The sequence below is a fragment of the Dipodomys ordii genome, unplaced genomic scaffold (genome assembly GCF_000151885.1).
Source record: "Dipodomys ordii isolate 6190 unplaced genomic scaffold, Dord_2.0 Scaffold17, whole genome shotgun sequence".
NCBI classification, from domain to species: Eukaryota; Metazoa; Chordata; class Mammalia; order Rodentia; family Heteromyidae; genus Dipodomys; species Dipodomys ordii.
Genome location: NW_012267233.1, coordinates 13572839 through 13593365, shown reverse-complemented (window position 1 = coordinate 13593365; position 20527 = coordinate 13572839). Strand labels below are relative to the sequence as shown.

The 20527-nt window shown below is 38.7% G+C and overlaps 1 protein-coding gene and 1 pseudogene across 1 annotated transcript in view; both read left to right on the top strand.

Annotated features, from left to right (window-relative positions):
* Positions 1–20527, top strand: part of Cpq (carboxypeptidase Q) — a 363396-nt gene that overhangs the window by 26300 nt on the left and 316569 nt on the right. The window contains exon 2 of the mRNA XM_013012445.1: positions 10198–10405. Coding sequence (XP_012867899.1) covers positions 10198–10405 — 208 coding nt within the window. The remainder of the gene's footprint in view (positions 1–10197; positions 10406–20527) is intronic.
* On the top strand, positions 15410–19278 carry LOC105982698 (annotated as a pseudogene).

Here is a 20527-nt window from a genome sequence, read left to right as displayed (position 1 = left end):
CCACTTCCAGTTTTCTGGTGGTTAATTGGAGATTGGAGTCTCAGGGACTTCCCTGTTCAGGCTGGCTTTGAACTGAGATCCTCAGATCTCAGCCTCCTGAGTAGCCAGGATTATAGGTGTGAGCCACTGGTACCCAGCTTCTAGAATCTTCTTTAAGTGGAAAATTATATTAAATTGAAACATGAAACGAAGCCAAGTTTATTATTATTTCAGGCAAGAATTGTTTTATTGCAGTACTTTTACACAAATTTTACTTCTTTAAGAATGCATAGGACATGCAACACTTCAAAACACAGTTAAATTTTAAAAAGCCTATTTTGGAATTCCAAGTTGTCATAGAGTAATTTCATTTCTCTGACATAGCACTGTAATAACATTGTTTTGTACCTAACACAAACACAAGCACACTAGTTTCTGTCATTTTTCTCACTGAGTTGTGAAGATGGAATTCAGAGAGAAAATGCATGTAGAGATGAACTAGTGAAATCTGCTGAAAGTGTATAGAATTATCTAGTCATGTGACAGAGCTACTTGTTTCTGTTAGAAATGACATCAGGTAGTTAACTAAACAAATCTGCGAAGCCTGTTATTTTGTGTATCTTTAGAGTTGGCCAAAGTTCTTTGCCATGTGTTATGTGCTAGATCACTGACACTTGCTAAATTCTTCTTCAGGTGTATAAGTTTTCACTGTTTGTTGATCATTTGATCACTTTGGGGACAGTACCTATGTACATCTGATCATATAAAATAATATTTATCAAAATGAACTCCAGGAAATGGAAACAAGAGGTTTTCTTTATTTGTTGCTGTTTTTGTTTTCTTTTCCTCTTGTCTTGATTTTTCATTTATCTGCCTTTGGGAGGGTAAGGGGAGGGGGACACAGAAATGGTGGGGAAAAGGGTGAACAAATGCAGCAGTGTTGAAAATGAACAATACAACTTGTAGGTAGGAACATAAAGGGAAAACTTGGAGAGAGCAAGCAAAGAGGTGACATTGTTCAAAAAGAAATGTATTCTTTATCTGACTTATATATCTGTAACCTCTCTGTATATTACCTTTAGAATAACAGTGAAAGTGCATGAAAGGAAAAAAACACTGTCAAAGAATAAAAAAGAGGAAATAAAACCTACATCATTATCCAGTTTTCACAAAGCAATCTTCCGTATAGTATCCAACGTATTCATTCTGTGTCTTATCATTTAACCATACATTGTGAAAAATAACTTTCAGGAAAGAATTTAAAACCCAGGATCTATGTATTAGTGGTTCTCAGTATTGTTTGGGTGATGATATAAAATAATATCTATTAAAATGAACTCCAGGAAATGGAAACAAGAGGTTTTCTTCTTTGTTGCTGTTTTTTTCCTTTTGCCTTGTCTTATTTTTGTGTGTATCTGTCTTTGGGGTGGTAAGTGGGGGGGCACAGAAAAGGTATGATCAAGGGTGAACAAATGCAGCAGTGGCACTCACTAGACACTATGTTGAAAATGAACTATACAACTTGTGGGTGGGGATGGGAGAAAAAAACAGAGAGAGAGAGAGAGTGAGATAGGGAAGGAGTAACCTCATCCAAAAAGAAATGTACTCATTACCTGACTTATGTAACTGTAACCCCTCTGTTACTATGTCATGGATGTTGATGCAGGCAGGTGCAGGCCACTTCTCAATGCAGATGAATCAGGTTTTGGACCAGGTTTAATTTGAGCCAGGCCTCAGAAGACACAGCTTGGGGAGGATGCATTGCACGGGTCACAGGCTTCTGCGTATCATTTAGAGTTGCACTTTATCCCTTACTCAAATTATAGCTGAGTTGTTATTATCATTTTCCTTGAAAACTTTATGTCCTTGAAAATCTCTTCTTTTCTTCCTGGAGTCCACAGAATGAGGATGAGGATCCACTTTGATTAGAAACTGGAACATGGTAGAGAGTTCCACTGTCTGAGGACTTGGAAGGAAGCTTCATATTCATTGTGAGCAAATATGCTTCCTTTGTGGTACTTTCGTCTTCTCTACTTTGTTCTTTTTCTTTTTGAAAATACCACACAGAGGGGTACATTTCTCATCAAGCATTGTTGCCTCCTTCTTTGTTTTTCCCTCCCATCTCTGCCCTCCCATCTCCACGACTACACTCCCTGCCCCTGCCAAAGTTGTAAAGTTCATTTTTCAACATAGCATTTTGTACATCTCATTGTTGCAATGGGTCCACCTGTATCCCTATTTAAACAATTTGTTTTTTCCCTCCCTCTTCCCAAATTATGCCAACATCAAATACAGTAAAAACAGGGGATTTACCGTGGGTGGAGGGGACATACAAAAAGCAACAATCATCTTATAAATATGTTAGACACAATAGCAAGTAAGAAAAAAACACTTGTTTCCTTATCTTGGGGTTCATTTTGTCTAACATTATCTTATCTGATCTTTTCTGCTTGTCTCAGACATATACTAGTTATTGAAAATAAGGGAAACCATGGGGCCTATGTTTCTTTGGGCCTGGCTTACTTCACTTAATATCATTTTTTCCAAGTCTTTCCATTTCCTAACAAATGGGGCAATGTCATTCTTTCTGATGGAGACATAGAATTCCATTGTGTACATATACCACATTTTCTTGATCCATTCATCTACTGAGGGGCATCTGGGTTGGTTCCATATCTTAGCTATGGTAAATAAGGCTGCAATAAACATAGTCGTGCTGGTAGCTTTAGTATGGTATTGTTTGTGATCATTTGGGTAATGCCAAAAAGTGGGATTGCTGGTGTTAGGTTTTTAAAAAGAGGTTGCCGAGTAAGAACTGCACCACGCACGTGGTATTCAGGTAAGGGGTAGACCTGCTGGGACCAGGCAAGGTTGGCACTCCACGTGGCTGGGAAAGGCCTGGGAATGAGAGAGAGAGCTGGGAAGAGAGGAAAGAGAGAGAAAAGAGCTAGAAAAGAGCAGAGAGAGGGGTAAGAACAGTAGCACTCACGTGGTATTCAGGTAAGGGGTAGACCTGCTGGGACCAGGCAAGGTTGGCACTCCACGTGGCTGGGAAAGAGAGAGAGCAAGAAAAGAACAGAGAGAGAGAGCTAGAATAGAACAGAGAGAGCAAGAAAAGAGCAGAAAGAGCAAGAGAGCGTCTGGGCCTGGGCTAGGCCTTATGTAGGGTATGGGCGGGGAAAGGTGTGGCCACATCAAATTCAGCGGATGCAGATGTGACCTCTTCCAGGTGTCCCAGTTGCCTAGGTAACGCAGGTACTGGGTGGAGACTTTGCTGCGAGGAGGGTGGAGTCTGCTTGCCATCCAGGGCGGACCTTACAGCTGGGTCACAGGGTAGCTCTATGTGGAGTCTTAAGGAACCCCCATACTGCTTTGCAAAGTGGTTGAACAAGTTTACACTCCCACCAACAATGCAGTAAGGTTCCCTTCTGCCCACATCCCCTCCAGCATCATTTGTTATTAGAGTTCTTGATTATAGCCATTCTAACCAGGATGAGGTGGTATCTCAGTGTTGTTTTGATTTTCATTTCTTTTATGGCTAGAGAGGTTGAGCATTTTTTCATGTGTCTATTGGCCATCCTTTCCTTTTCAGAGAAGTTTCCCTGTAAGTCTTTAGCCCACTTATGTATTGGGCAGTTGTTTCTTTGAGGATTTGTTGTTGGGGGATTTAATTTTTTTGAGTTCCAGGTATATTTTAGATATGAGGCCCTTGTCCATTGTATGGCTAATGAAGATCTTCTCCCAATCCGTGGGCTTTCTATTGATCTTGCTAGCTATGTCCTTTGCCATGCAGAAGCTCTGCAGTTTCATGCAATCCCATTTGTCCAACCTTTCTTTGATTTGTTGTGTTTCTCAGTCTCTATTAAGAAAATGTGCCAAGGAGACCTAGGGTTTCTCCTATTCTGTCCTGTAATGTTTTCAGAGTGTCTGCTTTGACTCCAAGGTCTTTGATCCATTTGGAGTTGATTCTGGTGCAGGGTGATATATAAGGATCTAGCTTTAGTTTTCTACAGGTGATTAACCAATTTTTCCAGCACCATTTACTGAAGGGACTGTCTTTCTTCCATTCTATTTTTTTTAGCTCCCTTATCAAAGATTAGGTGACTACAGGTCTGTGGGTTCATTTCTGGGTTTTCAATTCTATTCCATTGATCCTGAGGTCTGTTCTTGTGCCAGTACCAAACTGTTTTGATTACTAAACTAAAGCCATTTACTCTTAACTCAGGAACCAGATAAGAATATCTGCCCTCTCCACTTCTTTTCAATTTAGTATTAGAATGCCTAGCTACAGCAATAAGACAAGATGCAAATAATAAAGGGATCCAAACAGGGAAAGATGAAGTAAAACTCTCCTTCTTTGCAGATGACATGATCTTGTATTTAAAAAATCCCATGGACTCCACTCCCAAATTACTCAAGCAGATTAAAAACTTTGGCAAAGTAGCAGGGTATAAAATTAACTGTCAAAAATCAATGGCTTTTCTGTATGCCAACAATGATAAGAGTGCAGCTGAAATCAGGAAAGCAACTCCATTCGTAATAGCCCTACAAAAAATAAAATACCTAGGAATTAACTTAACCAAAGAAGTGAAGGACCTTTATGATGAAAACTTTAAAAATCTGAAAAAGGAAATCAAAACAGAACTTAGAAAGTGGAAAAACCTCCCATGCTCCTGGATTGGAAGGATCAACATCGTGAAAATGGCAATACTTCCCAAGGCTATCTACAAATTCAGTGCAATACCTATAAATATTCCAACCTCATTCTTCAAGAAAATAGAAGAGGCAATCCAAACATTCATATGGAACAATAAAAGACCCTGAATAGCAAAAATGATCCTTAACAGAAAGAACAGTGCTGGAGGAATATCAATACCAAATTTCAAACTACTCTGTTCTTTACCTGGGGACACCCTGCCCCTTGTTTGGGGGCAGCTAGAATCTTCTAAAGCCCATTTATTTCTTCATATAGGCAACTTTCTGGACTCCTTAATTCATACACACTCTTGCGTTTTACTTTATACTTTTATATATTATATACTTTTATATACTTTATACTAAGTTTTACTTTATACTTTTAACACTTGTGACAGTCTGTGTTTTTTGTTTGTTTGTTTATTTATTTCTATTTTTGGTGCCAGTCTTGGAGCTTGAAATCACAGCCTAGCACTGTCCCTTAGCTTCTTTGTTCAAGGCTAGTGCTTTACTACTTGGGCCACAACTCCGCTTTTGGCTCTTTTGTGGTTAATTGGAGATAAGAGGCTTTCCTGCTCAGGCTGGCTTCAAACAGTGTTCTTCAGATCTTAGCCTCCTGAGTAACTAGGATTGTAGGCATGAGCCACCAGTTCCTGGCCCCATTTTGTGTTCTTTTGAAACTTATTGTTTATTGTATGATTATGCAGTTCTTAAGGATGAAGCTAGAATGTGCTCATGTTCCTATTATTCCCAATGCTGAGCATAAAGTCTTGACCTAGTAGGAACAAACTTATGAAAATAACAGGAGATTTTAGGGCTCTTTCTTCATGAGAAGGCTGTTGCAAGATCACCAAACTCTCTGTAAATAAATGGACCTCAGCAAGGACTGACAGCTATGATGTCCTTTTATCTGCTTTGAGTGAAGTTTTAACTTCATTCCTTCTTCTGGGCCCCAACACTGAATTTCCAAGAACAACTGTGTTTTCCTTTCCCCTAACTCTGAGCTCAGGAACTGGCAGCCATACCAGAGATGGAGTTATCTTGGGCAACACACCCAATGGGAGATTATTTGATAAAGAAGCAAAGCTTTCTTTTTGACTAGGGCTAGACTATTTTCTGTTCAGAGTTCAGCCTTCTGAAATTATAATCTATTTCCTAAAACATACCAACCACATTAAATTGAGCCTCTAGAGACACATTTTTGTGTGCAGTCTTGCTTTAAATGGAAAGAAACGTCACAAAAAAAATCTGATTTGTAACAAATTCTTACTTGTCCTTGAAAGAATGGAGTGGGAGAAATTGGAGAGTGGCTCTCTGTCGAAGTCTCATAGAATAAGTGACCCAAACCAACGCCACAGTGGTCAGCAGCAGTTGCTCTGCAGGGAGATGCTAGCAATAACCACACAGTACTTGGCTTAAAAAGGAATCAATAAGTTCAAAAAATGAGATGTGCAGGATAAAAAGGAACCCGGGATTTTTTGCACTTTGTGCAAATAGGTTGTAGCTAAGTGTATCATTCTATGAGTATCTTTCTAGCTTCATTCCTATGGTCTCCTCAGAGATTAACCACTATAATCCTTTTCATCATACAGAATCTAATGAATCTTGTCTTTCAGTGAAGTTTGCCCTCCAACTCTATTATTAATGGGCCGAAGCCTAGAGTAATAACCACACTCCGGCTTTTTGGTAGTACTGGGTTTTGAACTTAGAGACTCTCACTTGCTAGGCAAGATTCCTATTCTTGACCTATTCTTTTGCTTTAATTATTTATATTTTGGGGGGTGGAATCTTGCATTTTTGCCTATTGAAACTCAAATGAACTCCATTCTCTTACTCATGTGCTTCTTTATAATTGAGATTACAGGCATGAGCTGCCTTTCCTGGCCACTCTGATCAGCAGTATCCTAGAAAATAACAGATAGCAACCAAGGCAGACCTTTATATAGCCATTTCTTTCCTCCTTTCATTCCTCAGTATATTCTGAGGAATATATACTGAGCTTTTCATTTATGAGAGAAGATAACAGTGTAGACAATTGGAAAAGCAAGACCCTCTGGATTCAGACAAGGATCAAATTCAGATCTCAGCTCCAATACCTAGTATTTGTGTAAACACAATTGTTGCTACCTCATTGTCCTCATAAACTACTTTGTTGAGCTACTGTGAGCATTTGTGAAAACAACAAGACAGTTAAGTATGGTTCTTAATATTATCAATTAGTATGATCTAGAAATAAGCAAAGTCTTTGGAAATATGCACTGTTAATTGAATATAGAGGATGGAGGAGACCGAGGAAGTAGAGATGATGCCCAGCTTTCAGGAAAACAGATTAATTCAAATTCTCCCAAGTACATGGTGATGGGCCTTGACCTATAACTGTGACTAGTGAGTTATAACTGTGACTAGTGAGTTGTGTTGGCACCTGTGCTGTCTGGGTTAGGTTTTGGCTCTTGAGGACTCTACTCTTTTATTTGTTAAAAGAATTTGAAGACTAGACCATAGAAAAGTACCACCCTTGTATGATTTTAATTTCAAAAATTTATAGAAATTTGGCTTCATTCCTAGTGGCTCTCATCCAGACACCAAAATTACCCCATTGCTGGGACATCCCATGGGTGGACCATTGAACCTGTTATTCATTAGGAACAGCTGAAAACCATCAGCAAAATTCCTGTGCTATGCCAACAATAACGCCAGGCAGATTTCAAGGTAACTCAAGGTTTCCCAAAGTTATAAACCTCAAAATCTGTCTAGCTGAATCCTTATGAGTACTTTTATGCATATTTATCATGTGAAAAAGCTGGTGATTCCCTTACTTTCTTTACACTGCTGCTTTTTAGTTTATAAACGAAGTTCTGAGTATTGGTGGAGACATGCATATAGATCTCTAGCTAATTATTTTAAAGTAAAAGTACAAAAGCAAGCTTGAAGATAAAACCGAAGTAGGAGAGGAATCACTTCAAATGGTCCACAATGAGGAGGCTTATACTGAATACAACAATTCTCTAGAATTTATATTTTAGTATAAATTATATTTTTATTAAGTGAAGTAAGACAGGCCCAAAGAAACATAAGTCCCCATGGTTTCTTTTATTTTCAATAACTAATATAAGTCTGGGACAAGTAGAAAAGGTCAAAAGCTATGTCCATATGACCAGATAAGATGAAGTTAAGTGAAATGAACCCCAAGATAGGGACACAAGTGGTTTTTTCTTTCTTGCTATTGTTTCTAATGTATTTTTAAGGTACCATGTGATTTTTTTTGTCCTTTTGTATGTATTTGATGTCGGTTTAGTTTGGGGAGGGGAAGGGAAAAAACAAAATGTTTAAATAGGGACCCATTGTAACAATGAGATGTACAAGACACTATGTCGAAAAATGAACTTTACAATTTAAGCGGGCAGAGAGGAGGGAGGTGGGGAGAAAGGGGAGGGAGAAAGGGGGTGGGAGTATAGTTGTGGAGGTGGGAGGGATGGTAGAGGGAAAACAAAGGAAGAGGCAACAATGCTTGATAAGAAATGCACTCATTACCTTGCTCATGTAACTGTAACCCCTCTGTACAGTATTTTCACAATAAAAATGTATTTTCAAAAAGCATTCTACAATGAACAGTTAACATTTCAGCTTTCCAGAAAAGCCCCCCCACCCAAAACTCCCTAATTTTCTAATCTATTCATAATATTAAGAAAGTATGATAAATATAGGTTGATGGTTCTGATTTTACTGACATATTTCAAGAGTACACTGCTAAAATTCACAAAGTGGTAGGCATCTACCACTTCTTTCTAAAAAGTTCAAATTAGCATTACATTATATTAGCCTTTGTTAGTAAGGATTTTTTATTTATCACTCTGGCTGCTCTTTTAAGTGGGATCTTCTGTGGTTTGGAAAGTCTTGAGTGACTCTAGGGAGATATGAAACTCTCTTCCATAGTCAGGAAGCTATAGGCAAGGGATATGAGGAAAGTGGGAAGACCCAAGGTTCTAGGACACACACATTCCAATTTTTAAAAATTTTATTGTCAAGGTGATGTACAGAGGGGTTACAATTACATAAGTAAGGTAGTGAGTATGTTTCTTGTCAAACTTGTTATTCCCTCCCTCATTTTTCTCCCATTTTTCCTCTCCCTTGTCCCCTCCCCCCTAGTTGTACAGATCGTTTCCAACATATTGTCTTGAGTATTGCTGTTGTGTTGGTTCCCCCTTTGTCCTTTGTCTCATCATTTTGACATTGCTCTTCCTTTTCCTAATTGAGATAAACGTATATACCATACCCAGGGTACCAAAACCAAATACAGTGACAACAGGGGATAAACCATAGTGGGAAAAACACATAAAAGAAACAAATCACATAGTACATTAAAAACAACAACAACAAATAAAACTTCTTGTTTTTTTTTTTTTGTCGGTCGTGGGGCTTGAACTCTGGGCCTGGGCGCTGTCCCTCAGCTCTTCAGCTCAAGGCGAGCGCTCTACCACTTGAGCTACAGCACCACTTCCCAAATAAAACTTCTTATGTCCATGCCTTGGATTTCATTTTGCTTAGCATCATCTTATATGGTCTTATGTACATAGCTAGTGAGCTATTCTGCTCATCTACTGGGAATATCCTAGGCGTGGGCGTGCATGCCTGCACACACACACACACACACACACACACACACACTGGAATTCTATGCTTCCATCAGAAAGAATGACACTGCCCCATTTGTAAGGAAATAGAAAGATTTGGATAATAGGGGCTGGGAAGGTGGCTCAGGGGTAGAGTGCTTGCCTTGCATGCATGAGGCCCTGGGTTCGATTCCTCAGCACCACATAAGCAAAAAGAAAAGAAAAAAAAAGATTTGGATAAAAAATTTTTTGGAAAAAAAATCAAAATTTTTATTCAAAGAGTGGTTATGTGTCTGGTGATGAGCAAGTACTGTAAGTGGAGAACATCGGGCATTTCCATATCCTTTAGGAGGGTTTTTATACAGAGAAGGGAAGCAAGAAGCTGACCTTTTGTGGCCCGTAGGAGAAGGTGCATTAAACATTTGTTAAATGTTGAGTTTATGAAGAACATTGAATTCTAGGAGTATTCTTTCCAAGTTGCCATCTTTGATGTGATTGAAGGTTGTTTAGCATCCTATCAAACTTGTGTTATTAAAAAGATAAATGTGTTTTGTAAATCCCAAGAGGGGTTTTCTCAAATGCAATTTTAAAAATAAATTATCAGTGTCATTTTGTGAAATGCATGATTTCCAAGGGTAGGAAAGAGGGGAGAGGGAGTAAAAGCTTTATCTTGAGGCAGTTTGTGATTTCATACCAGCTGACCATCTGCGCTGAAAATCTTGAGTGATATATTATATCTTTTTGAATGCATTTCTCCCTCTTGGAAAACTGGCTAACCCCACGATTTTTCTCCTGGGGTCAGAAGGAGCCCACAAGTATGTGTGACCTTTTGTGTGTCAATCCCCCTCTTCATCCCCCCCACCCCCCACTGCTGGGAAACTTTGTTAATTTTTGTTGACTTTTTTTTTTCCAGGTATTACAGCAGAAGTTTTGGTGGTGACTTCTTTTGATGAGCTTCAGAGAAGGTCCCCAGAAGCAAAGGGGAAGATTGTTGTTTTTAACCAACCTTTCGTCAGCTATGCCATAACAGTGCAATACCGAACCCACGGGGCGGTGGAAGCTGCCAAGGTGGGGGCTTTGGCCTCCCTCATTCGATCCGTGGCTTCCTTCTCCGTCTACAGGTTGGTTTACCCTGTTTGTTGGAAATACAGATCATTCATGGAATGTCCTCCAATTCCACATCTGGTCGTGTGTTTGTGATATCTTCTTTGGCCAGTTCAGGATTCCAAGCATCATTTATGCATTCCTCCAAAAGGCTTTCCAAAGTCACAATGATCCCATAACATTCCTTCGATAACCAATTATTGTGTATTTTCATTGGAGGGCGAACTGAGCTCATGTCTGTGTTTCATCAGAAGCTCCTAATGACTTCAGAGGAAGCTGGGCTTGAGTAGTGAAAAAGAGAGTGGGAAACATGAGGGAGGGGGGCATCCTTGGTTTCATGGAAGAATTGGGAAACTAGAGAATCTTTAATATAGACTGGGTCTTTTCCTGAACAACTTAAATGTCTCTTAAACGTCTCTGGGCCTAATAATTCTCCTGTATTAACAAGTGATGATAAAGTATAATAACTGAAGAAAGCTCTTTTAATATTAAATGAAGTAAAACTTATAAAAGATTGTTTGGTTATCTGTCCAGGTTTACAGCTTGGCATAAATGCTGGGTGGTGATACCTGAGGATAGCAATAGGACATTGTTTTTCTTTACAATCCTTGTAAAGCAGTGCCAAAATGTTTGACTTATTTTCTTGTTTTCATTTTTTGGAGTTTAACTTTTTTTAGTTTCTTTTAATAGATATAAGAAGGGTTTCAATTCAGCATGTCAATTTACATGTGCAATATTTTGATCAGTGTCACCCTCATTTTTTCATGTCCTAGGAAGGCTTACTCATGATTTCCTCCCCTTGAAATGGAGTTTTACTACATTGCCCAGGTTAGCCTTGAACTCCTTAGTGATTTTTTCAGCCTCAGTCTCCCCAGTAGCTGAGACAGGAGGTACAAACTACTGTGCCACGCCAAGAAATTCAGTGTTGTTGTGGATAAACATTCTAAAATTGATGTATAGATATTTTGTCTAGTTTACTAGCTAGCTAGGAAGTGTTGCACATTAATGATGAAATATTTGAGAAAGCATAGTTCAAAGAAATACTATCTTTAAAAACAGTTTGAGATTTTCAGAACCATGAATAAATGATGGTAGATATGGTTTACTTGGCTCTGGGGACTAGAGGTTTAGATTGACTATAAAGGAAATTTTGTGTTTCACAATTGCTGTTTGGAGCCGCAGACACAGCTGTGTAAGCTTAATTAGAGCTCTACACTACCCCCCCCTCCAAATAAAGTCACTGAGGAAGAGATGTAAGATGAACAACTAGGAAATCCAGTCAGAAAAGAGCAGATAGCAATGCCAAAGATAGGATTAAATGTCTTCCCAGGGAGGAAGGTAGGCCACGTTAGAACCACTTGTTAGGAGTTTTATGAGAGAAAAATTTAGTTACACTGGTATCATAGTGCTAAAAATAATGTTCTTTGTAAAGGATTTAATAGTTTTGTGACTAGTGAAATAATGTTTGGATCATATCCTTCTAGATGGTTAATCTTCCCAGGAGAGAAATTCTCAAATGGCTAGCTTATTTCCCAGAATACCTCAGCCACCCCCTTGGAATAAAATATTCAGCAAGCTGCTGTGGCCTTTTGCTATGATTTCACTGGTCATGAGGCTTAAATTATGGAATTCGTCTGTTGCTTTGTGAAAGTAGGAAGTTTCCAGAAATCTTTATTTAAGAACTACTATTCATAATGCTAATACATTTCCAGATGATTTAATGCACGCTGATCTGCCAGGGTTCATTGGCCTTTTTTGTGTTTTGTTTCGTTTTTCTGGCATGACAAAAACATGTAGAAACCCAGGCTGCAGCCTAAGAGTAGGAATTGTCTAACATTGGACTTCAGCATACTCTTAGCCTCTAAGGTTTGAAGTCAGCAACTGGTAGTGTGTAGAAAGAATGCATTCTTTATATTTCTGGATCTAGACTGATGGTACTTTTTTTAAAAACCAATTTTACGACTAATTGTATTTCACTGGACTGTTAACTTTATAACGCCACTCTCAACAACATTTATGGATGTAAAATGACATTGGCTTCTCCCAGTACCATAGGCACGTTCACACAGACCATTTTATTTGTTGTGACAGCAACTGGAAGGGTCAGGATTAGACCCATTTTACAGGTAGGGAAAGTAAACTTTAGCAAGTCAGATACCCACACAAGTTTAAAAGACTTGCATCCTGAGAAATGAAAAAGTAAACCTCTGTCTCTTTGTTCCCTAACTACTTACTTATACTTAAGGAAATGATTCTAAAACCATTAGAATCATTTCCTTAAGTATATTTCTATATTATACCCTCTGATTCCACATCCTTCATTTCCATCATTCACTTTACAGATTTTTTTTCCATGCTGCATTTTGAACTCAAGGCCTTGATTTGCTAGGCAGGCACTCTGCACTTGAGCCATGTCCCCATCTGTGGACTGTTTTTTTTTTTTTTTTTGGTTGGTCATGGGGCTTGAACTGTTCCTGTGTTCTTCTGCTCAAGGCTAGTGCTTTACCACTTTGAGCCACAATGCCACTTCCAGTTTTTGGGTGGTTGGTTAATTGGAGATAAGAGTCTCGTGGATTTTCTTGCCTGGGTTGGCTTTGAACTGCTATCCTCAGATATCAATGCAGATTAATGTGGCTTTTGCCAGTCCTGAACATAAACTTGTTAAGGTCACAAACAGCTGCCTAGCTGTCAGATACAGTGGGCTTTCAGAACATTATCTTATATCATGTCTTTGAATTGCTTGTCACTATCGATTGCTTCTCTTTGGCTCCTCTGACTTTTTCATATTTGTGCTCTCCTCCTTCCCTTCTTTTCCCTTTCTCCCTCCCTCTCCCTTCTTTCTTCCCTCCCTATAGACCTTCCTCCTTTTTCTTTATCTCTCCTTTTGGGGTTTCTCTGGCTTCTGACTCCGCATGTTTTGCCTGAGAACTCCAGGCATATCTGTGGCTTCCCCCACTAAATCTCCCTTTTCCATGTACACTGTGTCTGTGAGCTAGCTCTAGGTCCATATATCCAACTGCTTATTGATTCTTCCTTGGATACTCTACTGCCATTTCAGTTCTTGCTTTTAAAAACTGAACTCTTCCTTTCACCTCTTCTGTATTTTCTATATATCTGGGGAGTACTTTGTGCTATCCATTTGCAGCCCAACTGGTAGATGTGAGCCAAACACCTTTTGATATTTCCATGCCATCCCATGTGTACTGTCTGTCACATGTTTTGGAGGCAGTTTGGTTTCATATGTTGGTTGGGGAAACTTCATGTCTAAGTCCCTTCAGACCATGGAGGCCTCTTTCTTGTTCACAGTCTAGTTCTAGGTGAGTGCTTGGGCAAGTAGCTACATATCCTTCTCTATCTTGTGACTCCTCACTCCTGGGATCACAGAGTCCTCTGTATCTGGAAAAGAAGGAAATGAGAAAGAATGTTGTGAACCAAAAGGGAGATTTTACACATTAATTCATATCCAGGCCTGGCAATAGTATACTCTCTTCTGTTCACATTCTATCTATCAGAAGGTATTACATGAAAGCTGGGAAGTTGGTTTATTTTTGTTGTTTGTTTGTTTTTTGTCAGTCGTGGGGCTTGAACCTGGGTGCTGTCCCTCAGCTCTTCAGCTCAAGGCAAGCTCTCTACCACTTGAGCCACAGCACCACTTCTAAGTTAGTTTATTTTTATACCTAAGAGGAAAGGTGAATACATTTGGTTTAAAAACTATCCCATTTGCCCCAATTTCTTGACCAGGAAGTACACCACATAGTTGCAGAAAAAATATTGATTTTGATTTTAGATATATTTGTGTGTGTGTGTGTGTGTGTGTGTGTGTGTGTGTATGTGTGTGTATACAATGTTTGGTACATAGTGGAAGCCCAGAAATGATCTTTTTTTATTGTGAAAATACCATACAGAGGGGTTACAATTACATGAGCAAGGTAATGAGTACATTTCTGATCAAACATTGTTGCCTCCTCCTTTGTTTCCCCTTACCATCCCTTCCACCTTACCATCCCTTTCCATCTCCTCCATGCCCACCCCCCCATGCCAAAGTTGTAAAGTTCATTTTTCTACATAACGTCTTCTACATCCAGAGATGATCTTGTCTGAGGTTGTATAGTAAATCATAGCTAGACACTGATGATAAATCAGTTGACTCAGTATTTAGTGTTCACTGACTAAACTGTAACCTCTGTATACTTTAAAAATAACTTGATCTTTATAGGGCACTGTGCTCTGTATTTGGAAGGTAATATCCATATGTTCAATATGCCAGATTATATATAGTTTTTCTGCCCATACATTCATGACAATGATGCTTCAAGCTACATAAATCCCTAGTTAGTTCCATGGGCCTGAGTAGTATTGGATTTCACCTAGGAACATAACATGGCTTTTAGAAATTTTGGTTTGAGGGAATATAGAACCTATCAATCTTTTTTTATATTTTGTAAGAAGAACACTTCTGCATTTCCTTTACTCTATTATCCATCTTTTGGATCATCTAAGGCAATTTAAAATTCTAGACTGACTCACAATGCAGTATACCTTGGGAATTCTGCCTCCTGATTTCTTAGCATGCAAGCTCAAGACTGCAAAGTAATTTTTATATTAGCCCAAGTAAAATATAATTCAGAAGGTAATTCTGTGGAGACCAAATGGTCTGTTGTATTCTCATTGCCAAATGTGTGTATTTTTTTCTAGATATTTTCTCCTTTGCCCCAGATAATTGAACAGACTGTAATTTTAATCAGCTAAGGAAGCAAAAGGCTCTCCCTTTACTTTGCTGTGAAAATTATATCCTCATACTGGGCAAGAATCTACTGTGACCAGAATTAGGCCTTGAGAGGACTTGGCTTTGTAAGATACCACTGGCTTCTGTTTTATATCATGGGGCTCTGTGTACTGCATTGATCCAGTGCAGTAAAGAGGAGGAGGAGGAGCAGTTCATTTAAGACCAAGCCCTGATGAAACTATTCAGTTGGGGAGAGATGAGTGAATCCAGTTGAGGTTCTGGAGTGACAGGCAGAATGCTATACCATCTGGCGGGAGATGTGGAAAAGTATGTAAATCAAATCTATAATGATAATTAATACAGTCGATAAGTGACATAATTGAAGCACTGCTTGGGCTACCTCAGAAAGTTAAATAGCTTCAAGGAAGGTGCTGATGAAAGCCATTAGCATTTATAAAACATTCTTCTTAAGAAAGCATCTTGATGATCTTTCACATTACTTTTTGTAATCCAAGGGCCAGCTTAAAACATTCAGAGCAGAGGTGAAATGTCTTAAGAGGTCTATTTTGGATGAGTTTTGAAAACCAGTAATTCTCAAGGAGCAAAAGCATTTGCTCCCATTTTGCTTGTTGTTGTTTTTATGGGGAAAAATTAATGCTGCATACTTCACATTTAAATAGTTTTGGAGTTTTGATGTCTTGGTGGTTTGGTTCTTCAGTGTGACCTTAGGATAATTAGCTATCAAACTTCATTTAATTTTTTTTGAAGTATATTGTTGCAAGGCAAGGGGTGGAGGTATAGTATGAGCTTCTGGGAGAAAAATAAAAAACAACAAGGCACATACCACTCTGGCGGTGCAGCCCGACCAGCCTGCATGAGTAAGCTCCTTCCCCCCCCCCTTATTTTCTTTTCACTTAATTCACTTGGAGGCTCATAACAGATGCACAGTAATCAAGCAGAATGCCAATTCTCATCACTCATGCAGGTGGAGGGCCCCGGCACTCCCAAGGGAGAAACCCGAGAAGACCCACGCTGAATGCTGCATTTTTCTTCTCATCATCTCTGCCACCCTCTTCTCTGATATTGGAAAGGCAGATTCTTTGTTTGGAAGGCTTTTGTTAGAAAGGAAAGTATGTTCTTTTTTCACTGTGCTCAGGTTATTGCTTCAGGTGGTCTGATGGGCATGCCATGTAGCTTGAAATAAAAAAGAGAGCTGGTCAGTGCCTGGGTCTGGGTTCAGCCACTTGCCAGATGTGTGATCTTGGCAAACTGTATCAGTGTCCAGTGCCACAGCTTCACGTGTAAAGTGGGGGAAATGACTGACTCTTTAACCTGGAGTTGTATAAGGATTAAATGAGATATTGTTGTTTCCTGATACACAGTAAGTTTTTAATGCATGGAAGTACTATAATTATGTAGTTTTGCTCATTAATGACTGGTTGAGAGGAGGAGGAAAAGACAGAGATCAAGGTAAAGGAAGGCAGGAAAGAGGAAGAAAAGAAGGGGGGAAAGAAGGAGAGAAGGAAGGAGGGAAGGAAGAAGAATTTAGTTTTTTTCAGTGCTTGATTATAATTGGTGGATTTTAATTGCAGCTCTCTAGTTAGGAGACTTACCCTAACATCCTATCACCATTTGGATCTCTATCTCCATGGTTCCTACAAACTCTGTGGGGGGTTATGGTTTATTAGTCTCCTTCCCTCTATGATTGGCAGGTCTCCCGGATGACAGATGACGGGTTTCCTTCATCTAGGTGTTCCCAGGGCCCTGTAATGCCTGGCACACAATAGTGATGGAATGCATAATAAAGGTCCAGAAGCAGGAGTAGCCTATCTGGTTTGTTAACATGAAAATTCAAGGTGTCACCTTTTCACATTCACAGACATTGAATCATAATATAGATGAGGTGACTAACCTTTTGAATCACTACTTATCAAAAATAGAATCTCTGTTATTTGAGAGCAGGCTATATAGCTATGTAAATTGGAGTAAAGCATTGCAAATGGCATATTACTATGGTGGTTTTTGGAGCTGCTATAATTAATGGTCCGTTTGCATTTTTAGTATATAGACTGTCATTTTTCATTTGCTTATAACCTTGATATAAAAATTTATTCTTGGCTGCTATTGTGAATTCATAATTTATATATATATATATAGATAGATAGATAGATAGATAGATAGATAGATATGATCACCTTCTATTTTTCTGACTGATTATTGAAAGCACCAGCTTAAGCATCACATCACCATGGGATGTTTTCCCAAATCTCAAGTGGTAAAAAGAAATTAATGCGTTTTAAATTTCAAGTTTCAAGATTATGAAAATGTTGTTTGCTTATGCAGTGCCCTTTGAAAGATGTGTAGTGTAGCATATAAACCAAAAAAATCTTGAGTAACTTTAACCCAGTATTTACTATTGCATGTGTTTATTTTCTGTGTGTGTTTCTCTTTTCCTCTGTCTTTCTGTCTTTCTGTTTGTCCACCTGTCTGCCTGTCTGCCTGTTAACCTGCCTGCCTGCCTCCTTGTCTGTCTGTTTCTCACTCACACATGCATGCTCGTGCGCGCGTGCACACACACCCACCCACATACACACACACACACACACACACACACACACACACCAGGTTACAGATAATTCTTTTATCCATGTCTCTTTTGCTTCTTTACTCTTTCGCTTCTTTAGCCCTTTGGAGAAAGTGACAAAAGGTACTACCAGGGGAATTTGGAGGCTAATTCAGGTAATAATGCATAGTATGGCATTTGGAATAAGATTTTATTCCATTCTATTTTCCATTTGACTCTGGGTTTTAACAAGTGAAAAAATGGAAATAAAATTTTTTCTTAACCCATGTTTTTCAGTAGTAATGGTGATTACAAAGAAACTGATTCACCATAGGCGGGAGAGCATACAAAGGAAACAAAAAAAATCATATAGTACATTTAAAACAACAACAACAACAACAAGGAAAGGACTCTTGTATCCATATCTTGGAGTTCACTTCACTTAGCATCATCTTATATAGTCATATATACATAGCTTTTGAGATTTTTTTTTTGCTAATCTGATAAAATTATCCTAGATGTGAACTAATTATTGCAAATGAGGGAAACCATGGGACCTATATTTTTTTGGGCCTGGCTTACTTCACTTAACATAATTTTTTCCAAGTCTTTCCATTTTATAACAAAAGGGGTAGTGTCATCCTTTCTAATGGAAGCATAGAATCCCATTATATATATATATATATATATATATATATATATGATACATGTTATATATATATGCCACATTTTCTTGATTCATGCATCTACTGACACTGCATCTTGTATATACAATTGTATAATTTGGAGAGGGGAAGGGAAATAACAAAATGCTGAAACAAGGACACAGGATGACCCATTGCAACAATGATACCCACAAGACAGTATATTGGAATTCAACTTTACAACTTTGGGTGGGGGCAGGAGGAGGGAGGGAGGTGTGAGGGAGGGAAGGAAAAGTGGAAGAACAACAGGGGAAGGGGTAACAATGCTTGACAAGATATGTACTCATTCCCTTACTCATGTAACTGTAACCCTGTAACCCTTCTGTACAGCATCCTTACAATAAGTAAAATTTTCAAAAAGAAAGAAACCAATTTGCCATTTGCAAATGGCAAGAAAAAGCAGGCAACTTCTATGTACCTGCAGAACCCAAATTGACATTTGTCATCAAAATCAGGGGTATCAGTGGTATGAGTTCAAAGGTCCATAAGGTATCGCAGCTTCTTCACCTTTGCCAGATAGCACCTTTGTGAAGCTCAATAAGCTCAATGCTGAAGATTGTGGAACCATATCTTGCGTGGGGGTACCCAAACCTGAAGTTAGTACAAGAACAAATCTGTAAGTGTGGTTATGACAAAATCAATGCAAAGGGAATTGCCTTAACAGATAATTCTTTGATTGCTTGATTTCTTGGTAAATATGACATCATCTATTTGGAGAATGTGATTCATGAGGTCTATACTATTGGCAAACCCTTCAAGGAAGCAAATAACTTCCTATGGTCCTTTAAATTATCTTGTCTAGGAGGTGGAATGAAGAAGACCACCCATGTTGCAGAAGGTAGACATGCTAGCAACAGGGAGGATCAGATCATTAGGCTTCTTAGAAGGATGAACTGAAGTATGTGCCATGTTATACTTGTCATTTGGTCTGTTAATAAGTGGTGATGCTGACAAATTTATTTATGTATTTATGTATGTATATATGTATGTATGTATTTATTTATTTTGGGTCCGGTCGTGAGGCCTGAACTCTGGGACTGGGCGCTGTCCCTCAGCTCTTCAGCTCAGGGCTAGCGCTCTACCACTTGAGCCACAGCACCACTTCCGGCTTTTTTCTTTTTGCTTATGTGGTGCTGAGGAATCGAACCCAGGGCCTCAGGCATGCAAGGCAAGCGCTCTACCACTGAGCCACCTTCCCAGCCCCTGATGCTGACAAATTTAAAAACAAAAAAAGAAATGTACTGTCCCTTGGCCTGGAACATAGCTCAATGATATAACAGTAGCATAGCATGTATATTGCCTTGAGTTCAGTCCCCACTGTTGCCGAAATGAAACAAACCAATAAAACAACTAACCTTTCATATTCCAGAGAGCAACTTTGCAACAACTATATAATATTGTGTTAGCCACTTTGCTCACCTAACATCAGGTCAGGGTTTAAATACTGTTTATTTTGAATTATTCCCTAGTCTTTTTCGTATTTATTAATTCTGGACCACTATTTTCTCCAGTGTCCCTTAGTCATTGATTTCCTATTTCTTTTTTCCTCACATCAGGTTAGAAATTCTATATGGATAATATTGGCAAGAACTCTATAGGAATAATATTGTGGCCTTCCAATTCTATTGTATAAGCCAGTAATGTCACTTTGTGCAATTGATGAGTCAGTGTTAGACCACTTGTCTAAGGGTTGTCTGTAAACTTCTTCATTGTAAAGTAGCTTTTCTTTTCTATGGAGGAAATGCAACATAATGGTCAGAGGCTTTGAGACTTTGTAAATGTCACATTCCCCAACCAAATTTCATCCAATGAGATTTTAGCATCCATGATGATACTTGCCTGAATCAGTCATTATATTGGTGGCACACATTTCATTGAGTTCAGTTATGTCTATGACATTTATTAGCTGATGTGCTTTTGGAGGAAAGAACTTCTGCAACTTTTCTCCTCTTTGGGGGTCTGAGCATCACTTCATGACATTCTAGAGTGCAGGTGATAATATTCATTTCCGTCATTGTTTCTTAAACCATCAAGATACTTAATAAATGTCAAACTTATTAGTATATAAGCTTGACTATGTGAAGCACAAAAGGAATTCTTTTTTTTTCATTCAAAATACCCAGACTGCCACAGATAAAAACCTAAT